At 38.6% G+C, this 9,845-nt stretch overlaps 1 protein-coding gene across 1 annotated transcript in view; it reads right to left on the bottom strand.

Annotated features, from left to right (window-relative positions):
* Positions 1-1,285: 1,285 nt before the first annotated feature.
* The window catches only part of CDC14B (cell division cycle 14B), a 46,902-nt gene continuing 38,342 nt past the window's right edge, over positions 1,286-9,845 (bottom strand). The window contains 3 exon segments of the mRNA XM_063320220.1: positions 1,286-6,346; positions 9,710-9,791; positions 9,794-9,825. Of these exon segments, the coding sequence (XP_063176290.1) occupies positions 6,307-6,346; positions 9,710-9,791; positions 9,794-9,825 (154 nt within the window). The 3' untranslated portion in view covers positions 1,286-6,306.

The raw sequence follows: 9,845 nt of genomic DNA, 5'->3' as shown, positions 1-9,845 counted from the left end.
CTTCATTAATTCAATCCCGCTTTTGCTCTCCCAGTTTGGGCAGCCAGTGCGAATATCCATATTGTGCGTTCTGTTGTCTCTGCAGTGTTTTACAGCTAGTTAACAGCACTCAATAAGCTGCTGTCTGCCTTCAGCAATGGCAGTTCCTCTGTTTAGGTTTGTACGGTAGTTAATGTTTGAATGAAAGATACTGAGCTTTGCATAATATCGTTCAATTCGCAGGATAGCTTTGCCAAAAGGTAAAAACCAGCAGCAACAAGATACAGATTTATTTTCTTCTGTTAAAGAGAAAAGTAAGTTGACATACTGTAATCCAAGAATCCTGTGCTCGTTAGTGGTTTGGTTATATTTCTGTTACTTGTGGATTTAATGCTGTTCTCAGTGATTTTCCTGGCTTGAGCAAAGGCTCTGAACCTTGGAAGCTATTGTGGCAAAAGTAAAACTTAGTGACCTTTTCAATGAAGCTTCTGCAGAAATGAAAGAAGACTATAGGCTGGAAAAGGTCTGGTCAGTGGAAGGAGGGGAAGGAACCCTTCAAATAAGGGGGAAGAAAACCCAGCAAACCAACATTAAATAATAGTTCACTTAAAAACAAAGATGATGATGGTATGGAAGAGATGGTCAAAAAGCACCTAGAAGCAGGAGAGCAGGACAAATGCCACCCGTTGCGAGTACTGAGTAGAGATTCAGTCCCAGAAGCATGACATTTTGCAAAGAACATTTTTGATTATAAATATTTGAGTTGATCAGTATTTTTTGCTGTTGTGCTTAGATTTATTTTTTCAAAGACTAAACCATACCACCATCAACTGCTATGCAAAAAGATGCGTTCCTGAAAATTTAGATCTTACTGTTGAGAAACCTTCACTTTCACGGTGTCAAAGTGTACAGTATTTAATATGATGCCCATATCCAAAAATAAGTACTGTATGATCATAAGAGGAAGGAAACAAATTAACTAGAACCCCATCTCTTTTTTTTTTACTGGGTAATGGTATCCCAATCCCAACAATTCAAATACAATTACTATTCTTTTCCAAAGCGAGTCCCCTGAGATACATGGCCAGAAGTTCTGTATTTTTGGAATTAGAAAAGTATATGTTTTCAGGATTTGTGCTTTAATTAAAGGTTTTCAGGCATCTGAGATTCTTGCATTATTTTTCAGAGCACATATGAGTCAGTGTGGTACAGATATGATAGTTTTGTGCTGAATTTTTTTAGATAGCTGGAAATAAAAGTGAGAAAACAAATCTGATTATTATTTTTAATTTTACACAATTCATGTTTACAATTGTCACTATTGAATATTTTGTATAAAATCAAATACAATATGCAGTATTTTCAAATGAGACACAAATGCATATTGAACTACTTAGTATTACAAGATAATATGAAGCTTTATCTTAAAAATACCTTCAGCAAAATAAACTCCCGTTCTGTCAATCCAAGTTAAAAAAATATGATTAGAAATATACAATTTAAAAATAATCAGGATGAACAGTACTGATTAGTCAAGAAATTTTAGAACTTGATAGCCTGTACATGAGTTTATGCAAGACAAACAGTCTGCAAACCATTAATATAAAAACTGCAGTGCAACAAACTGGTGAACATCACATTTTTCTTTTTATTTTTTTAAATTTTAATGCATGAGTTTCTACAAATCTTTTTGTTTGTTTTAAATGAATCAGCAGCACTTCCTCTATTGTCACACTGGGGCAAAAAGACAAGGTCTGGGTTAACATCTGAGTTACTGATGCTGTAATAGAAACTAGCAATTTGACCCAAGATATTACAGCTTTTGAGTATGCTGCAGACTTTTGATCAAGGGAGAATCCATCTGTCATGTATTTGAAAGAGGGGAAAGAATTTCTAAGGAAAAACTCCTAATTGATGGCAGCAGAAATAACTTCGCTCAGCTGCTCTGTGGTACAACGGTGATGCAGCTGCCGCCACACATTCCATTTTGGCACGTAATACTTCACAATTCAAAAAAGATTGAGAAACCAAGGCCTCCCTCACCCACGCCCACTCTTGATTCTTGTACTTAAGACAGCTTTGGTATGGCATAATAAAAATGCTAGACAAAGTACTAAAAATTCAGAAGAACAAACTAAGCAATACAATTAGATGGGACACAATGAGGTAATGCGTTAATTTTCCATATAAGGCTGTTTGGAGAGTTCAAATGTAAAATCCATTTGACATTTATGTGTTTCTCACTAAGATACTGGGTAGTGGAAGGGGTACCCTGAAACACATTCACACCAAACATGCAGTTTTGGTTTAGCTAGAGTTGCTATTGTGTGTGTTTGTGCACTTGTTTTATGCAAATTTACTTCTGATGAACATGAAAGTGCTAAGGCAAATTCCAATTTGGAATTTGGAAGGGGTGTGAAATGGGACTGATTATTTTTAGGTTAAAAATGAAGATGCTAAAAGAAGCAGCTCAGCTGAGAGAAGGGCAATGCCAAACACAAGAAATATTACTAAATCGTTCTTGTTTTGACTCTTACCCTCTCATCTTGATATCCATCATCGAATTTAAAGTTAACCACACCTCTGTAGTTAATCAAGCTTTATGTACTGGCTCTATAGTTAAGGATGATTGTAGATAGTTGCTAAGTAGTTGCTAAGGAGTGGATCAAAGGGAATTGTTTGAAGGAACATCTGTAGCCTCATTATTTGGTTTTCCTGGGACACTAAGACCTTAAATGAACATCTAATCAAGATGTTTCTATAAACAATTCTACAAACAACTGCCAACTTGGCAGTGAAAACCCAAGTCCAGGTGTCCTTAACTGTCTTCGTTATAATACTATAACACACCCCCACAGGTCAAGATGACCCTTGCCCAGGTGAAGACCCTTCCTCCACACAGGTGCAGTGATTGAAGAGAATGACTCAGCAGTATGATAATTATATGTAAATTACTAACCAGTCATTGTAACTGGGAGCGTACTAGTTTGTAACTTTTGTACGTAAATATAAAGAGGAAACCAGCATGAAGTGTGCTTGATTTGTGGAAAACCACTGAGCACCCAAGTCTGAATAAAAAAAAACAGTATCTCCCCTGTGTGCGAGAATTGGTTCATTGCGCACCGGGCAACACATCTGCTTTTTGGACAACTACCTCACTAGTTTCATCCCTTCTGCCTTCCAAGATAAGAATTTTCTTTAAAAATAAACACAGATTCATAGTTGCACAATATACCTACTATTGTCGTTACCTGTACTTCAACTTTTGGGCAAGTGGCTAACTTAAAAAAAAAAAAAAAAAGCCAGGAAATTTTAATCACTGCATCAGGGTGAATTCTGTCCCTCTCTCTCAGATGCTTTTCACCTAGAAGAAAATGGTGGTGAGGATGAAGAGGAAAATAAAAAGTATTCGGGGTCTGAACCTTTATTTTGCACCATACAAGCCTCTTCTATTTTCTTTGTATTCATATTTGCGAATTTTGACTATCCAAACTCATGGATGAGCTATGCTAAGGCACATGGAAGACAGGGAGGTGATTCAAGACAGCCAGCATGGCTTCACCAGGGGCAAGTCCTGTCTGACCAACCTGGTGGCTTTCTACAATGGAGTGACTGCAGGAGTGGACAAGGGGAGAGCAACAGATATAATCTACCTGGACTTCTGCGAGGCCTTTGACATGGTCCCCCACAACATCCTTCTCTCTAAGTTGGAGAGATACGGATTTGATGGGTGGACTGTTCAGTGGATAAGGAACTGGCTGCATGGTCGCATCCAGAGGGTAGTGGTCAATGGCTCGATGTCCACATGGAGAGGGGTGACAAGTGGTGTCCCTCAGGGATCCGTACTGGGACGGGTGCTGTTCAATATCTTCATCAATGATTTAGACACTGGGATCATGTCCACCCTCAGCAAGTTTGCTGATGACACCAAGCTGAGTGGTGCAGTCAACATGCCAGAGGGACGGGATGTCATCCAGAGGGACCCGGATGAGCTACTGAGGTGGGCTCAAGCAAATCTTATGAAATTCAACAAGGCCAAGTGCAAGGTCCTACACTTGGGTTGGGACAATCCTCATTATCAGTACAGGCTGGGGGATGACATGATAGAGAGCAGCCCTGCAGAAAAGGACCTGGGGCTATTGGTTGGACATGAGCCAACAATGTGTGCTTGCAGACCAGAAGGCCAATTGCATCCTGGGCTGCATCAAAAGAACGCTGGCCAGCAGATCCAAAGAGGTGATTATCCCCCTCTACTCTGAGTGAGGCCCCACCTGGAGTACTGTGTCCAGCTCTGGAGTTCTCAGCACAAGAAGGACAGGGACCTGATGGTGTGGGTCCAGAGGAGGGCCACAAAGATGCTATGAGGACAGGCTGAGACTGCTGGGGCCGTTCAGCCTGGAGAAGAGAAGGCACCAGGGAGACCTTAGAGTGGCCTTCCAGTACCTGAAGGGGGCCTACAGGAAAGCTGAGGAGGGGCTGTTTGCAAGGGCACGCAGCAATAGGACAAGGGGCAATGGTTTTAAACTAGAGCAGGGCAGGTTTAGATCAGACACTAGGAAGAAGTTCTTTAAAATGAGGGTGGTGAGACACTGGAACAGGTTGCCCACAGAGGTGGTAGAGGCCCCATCCCTGGAGACATTCAAAGCCAGGCTTGATGAGGCTCTGAGCAACCTGATCTCGTTAAAGAAGTCCCTGCTTACTGCAGGGGGGTTGGACTAGGTGACCTTAAAAGGTCCCTTCCAACCCAACATAGTCTATGATTTTATGATAGCTTAAGCTGTAAGTTTACTTACACTTCACGTCCTGCTTCCCCTCCAACTCATGATGCTCTTGCCACAAAATGTTTTCAAGCCAACGTGTGGTTATCCATATTGGCATTCAAAAATCACCAGCCTAACAGAAAGCTTAATTTAATTTAAAAGGACACAGACTGAAACAAGTCACTGAACCTGCCTGTTTACATTCATAAAAAGAAAATTCTCCCCCCTTGCAGAGGTAATCTGTATCTTTAAAAACTTCAGTTCTTCTATTGCTACTATTTCAGATCTCTCCATTTCTTCTGCTTTCTAGTGTAAGAGTCACTACATCAACAGATAACTGTATTGTATTTAAGGCTATGTGGTAACAGTCCTCATCTGAGGGATATGCAGCTATAAACTTCAGTTGTCAGACAAGGGTACATCACTGCAAAGCCAGCTCTGAGATTTCATAATGTGAAGAGGGGTAAGGCAAAATGCTGCCAGTGTTTGAAGACAGTCTCGTAGTGGATGAAAATTTCAGTCTCAGACAGATTCCTCTAAAAATTACACTGCCTTTTAACAGAGGTAAGCTGTTAATTAGATGTTAAAAACTGTAACTGCCCCTGAGTTCCACTACCAATCTCAGTGTACAGCAAGCTTATTTTCCCTTTTTTGTGTGCTGCACTCATTAAGTGTCTCAAAGCTAAAAACCAGTGACACCCACATGTTAAGTGTACTGATAAAACCTGGGTAAAATTCTTGCATTTTAGACATGGTAATTCAAAGTTTCACCTAAAAGACTTGAAGATAAGAGAAGAAACAGTAATGATATTTCAATATGACAGCACTGCTTTAAATGGTAAGCTGTTTTTCCTCCCCTTTAAAATCATACCAGGTTTAAAGCAACTACAACTAGTTAAAAGAGCCATTGGTTGTGAACAACTAAAAATCTGTTACTATTAAAAACTATAAGTTAATTACTTATAGTTATTTTTTTCAAAATAAACAATCCACGCAACCGTTGAAAATAAAGCACTCTTTGGTGGACAATATTTACTTTGTGTACTCAATACTGTAGCTTCATAAAAAACTTCATAAAAAATAAGAAAGAACAGCCAATTAACACAGGAGAGTACCAATACTATAGGAAAAAAGCTTTTGTGGTTGATTTTCAGTCTCAAGTGGGGACTTGAGCCCAGTCTGAGTGGACAAGACAGATTTATATACTTAAAAGCTCCCACCATCTTTTCATTTCTGGCGGTCAGCAGCTAAGTGATTGCCATCACAATTTATACACATGCATCATACGTACTAGCAAGCCCTCTTTATAATAGAGAGCTTCAGTATTTACACCTGAGTCTAAACACACACAGATTTGTTTGAGGAAGTGTTAGCACATTAGGGAAGTGTCTACCAAGCACGCTGACAGTTCATTTTATTCTACATGTATGGAAGAGGTTCTTCTGTTTCACTTTTTCTGAAAAATGAAGCCACAGTAATCTTCCTTGAAATGCATCAAGTCCCCTCTAGAGGTCACATCCCCTTCATTCCTGAATATCATCTTCAACACTAGTTGCTTATTTGAAATTTAACGAAGTACTGTTCTAGTCCTTGAGACAGACTGGCTGCTGAAATAAAACATATTCGAGGAAAAAAGTTAAATATGTACTCAGTATGTACTTGAAGCAAACATTTCTGGCAAGGTAAAATGAGCAAACAATGCTTCAAAGAAAGAAAGAAGATAAAAGTCACTGCATTTAAGAACACAGCAATATTGGTTGTAAAGAAAGCACAGACTGGTCTGATCACAGACAATATGAAGGAAGGTTGCGTTCCATACAGAAAAGCAACAGAGGATTGAAAGTACCATAATTTCATTAAGCGCATTTGCTGTAAAGCATTCCTTTTCTTTCTCTCCCTCTGAGGTATCAGACTGTAGGAAAAGTAGAAAGAATAGTAAAGAAACATTAATTTTTTTAAAGCTAGGTTTAGATTACATATAGACAAGCTCTGAAATGCTGCAGGTACTTCTCAGTATTTGAACACGAGGGTGCGTAAGGCTGCTTTACAATTCCCAGCAAAGCAAAAGCATATGAGATTTTTGAAGCATATTTCTCTTTGTTAGTTTTTGTGATATACCTCTCTGGTTAGAAGTAGTAAAGGAGTCTATACAATACAGTTTTCATACATTTCCCCGCATACTCCCAATTATTATTTTGTATAAACTTGACCTGCATTCCCTTAAGCACCTCTACCTACCAAAATTCTTCCACCACTCAGGATTTCACTTCTAATCAACTACTTACTATATACATAATCCTAATTCTGTGATGTGTGGTAACATGGAACAGACTGTTTCATTTGGGTCTTACTATGATTCAATACGTATGCATATGTGTATGCACCTTGTTAAAATACAAAGATGAACTTCTCAGTAATTGCCAAATTTACAAGGACATCTTAACTGGAGAAACAAAGGCATCCACAGAAAAAGACTGTGGATAACACTCTGGTAATACAAATTCTTGCAGTTCAACAACAGTGTTATTTCAATCACAAGATATAATGTGTTACATCCAGCAGTACTGGTCTTTTGTAGGTGGCAGTGGACATCTAGAGACGTTCTGCAAAGGGAATTCAATGAATGCTATGAATAGGATTGAAATTCCCTAATTCTCTTTGCAAAGCCAGAAGAGAGTGTTCTAACTGTAAATGGCTGTTTTGGCTGAAAAATCATTCTGGGGGCATTCTATGATAGTGTCCTCCAACAGTCTGAAGGATGAAATGGCAAATGAATTACCCAGCTCTGTGGATTATACTGCGTTAGGATGGTCGCAAATGTGATTCGTCTACAGTAGGAATTTACTAAAATGACCTAAAGCATCAACAAATGAGACGAATGTAAAAACACTGTGAGATGTTTCTGCTGGAACATGTAAGACAAGAAAATGAAAGAATAAGGGTACACAGTAACACTGGAAGTTCAAAGAAGGCAACAAGGTCTTGACAAAGATAGGTGTTGGTTAGGGCATGATCCTAATTTTGTAATGATAATTATTCTCCTGTACTTTGCAATCCACTTCATCTGGAATAGGTGAATTAATTTGAGCACTATGAGGTAATGCAAACTGCACAGACTTCCAAGAAACTAAAATACATTTAAAGAGATGAAAAAAAAAAAAGGTATGCTTCAAAAAAAAAAGTGAGATTTTGCTAAATGCTACAGGAAAAATAAAAGGACACCTACAAGATTAACAACAAAGTACTGCATTCTAAGTCCATGAAATTGCACAGTCATACCAAAATACCCTCTAGAGGGACAAGCACCCAATTAGTCCTCTCAGATGACAAGGTATTTAAGAACTCCAGAACTGCGACATACCTATTTATTGGATCGAAGTATAAAGTGACTGAAATTCTTTGACCTCATAAGTTATTTGAAAAGAAACAGTATATGGAATGAAATATTTAGGGTAGAAGTTTTAGAAAATCCATGAAAATATTAAGTACTTTATGAAGTTTGAGATCAACCTGATCCTTGCTCCTCAAAGTCATAAATCTGGTGATACACCTGAAGGATTTCTTTAAAAATAACTGAAATCTTCTATGAACTGTATGTTAGGGATGTTGATTCCTCCCTAAGGATAGGTATTCTCATCTCGCACAACACAAAGGTCAGCTTGGAGGTGTGTTTTCCAGGAACTGAAAATCTCTGTTCAATTACACATGTGCACATACACAGCCACCAAGAGTTGCCAGGAGCTTAAAACTGGGAGAAGCGTGGAGAATAAGAACAGCAGGCAGAATCCCATCAATCTGTTTGGACCAAAACTGATACAGTGAAAATGATGCAAAATGGAGGGAAAAACCTAACCAAACAGCAAAACACCACGAAATACTTCAGATTTTTAGTAAAATATGCATTTTTAACATACTATTATATGAATCAAAATGCAATTCATATAGCCACTGCTAAAAATTCTCTGACTAGAATTTACTGCAGTCTACTATTAAACTGTTGCCTGATACGAGTGAATTTTTGGTAACTTCTGTTACCTTCAAGGTAACAGGATGAGGAAGGGGAAAGAAAAACTGTGGGTAAAGTGCTGCACAACAACTTGGAATTTTCAGCAATATTTATAAATCAAGCCATGTCACTACTTTTTATGTTATTTGCCACCTTTTACTCTTCCCAACAAAAGTCTCTTCAGCACCTGACAGACCCATTCAAAACGTTTTTGCTATAGGCACAGGACAAATTCTGGTCATTGTAACCACTGGGAATTGCTTGGAAATTGTATTAAGCTACACTCCCAGGCTCATCTTTGATAATGACCTGGAGAGCTGCCGTAGAGGGGCATGGACACATGCACATGGAAAGAAACATGACTGTAGTGTGCCCATGTGCTTCTGGGCCAAAAGGCAATTGCAGTCTTGCATAAATCCCTCCAAATTTAAAATTTCATTAAGCTTTACCAAACAGGTTCAGTTCAGATTATCAGTCATACTCTCAGCACAAAATCTTATACCATATATGAGTATACACACGCATTTTATACATTTCACCTCTCCACTACTTCTGCGTTTTTGTTAGCCATCAAATTCCTCTTAGTTTTGACTTCATGTACTGACTAATAATTGACTTGACACTGTGAAAAATCTATTCCACCTCTTACTCCAAGGAGAGGTTTGGTAAAGAAGGGTGGGTTTTTTTGTTACCAAAATCCCTCACCTTCAGTAATTCGAACTTATGTTAGGAATTACAATATAAAATTCTCAAAGTTGAAAAACTAAGCAACATGAACAAATGACAAGATTTAAGGTTCCAGATATTCTCAGTACATGACATAAACCATAAAATTGTTTCTCATTTCCCACTGCCTGGAGGAGGAGTTGAACGGTGGCAAAAGCTCCTGTCAGCAATGGATATGCCAGCTCAAAGTATTTGCCTAGAGAACAGTTACTTCATCTGTAAAGAGGGTAACTCTCACCTTTTTAAACTGTTTTTTCTTGCAGCAGACCTGGTAGTTCTTTTAGTAATGTCTGTACAGTCAGAAATGCTAGGTTCAGGGTTTTATTTTTCTGAACACTGGACTGCAGAATTACTCTGAAAAGAGTAGGAAAAGA

The sequence above is a fragment of the Chroicocephalus ridibundus genome, chromosome Z (genome assembly GCF_963924245.1).
Source record: "Chroicocephalus ridibundus chromosome Z, bChrRid1.1, whole genome shotgun sequence".
Taxonomy (NCBI): Eukaryota; Metazoa; Chordata; class Aves; order Charadriiformes; family Laridae; genus Chroicocephalus; species Chroicocephalus ridibundus.
This window is presented reverse-complemented; position numbering and strand designations above follow the sequence as displayed.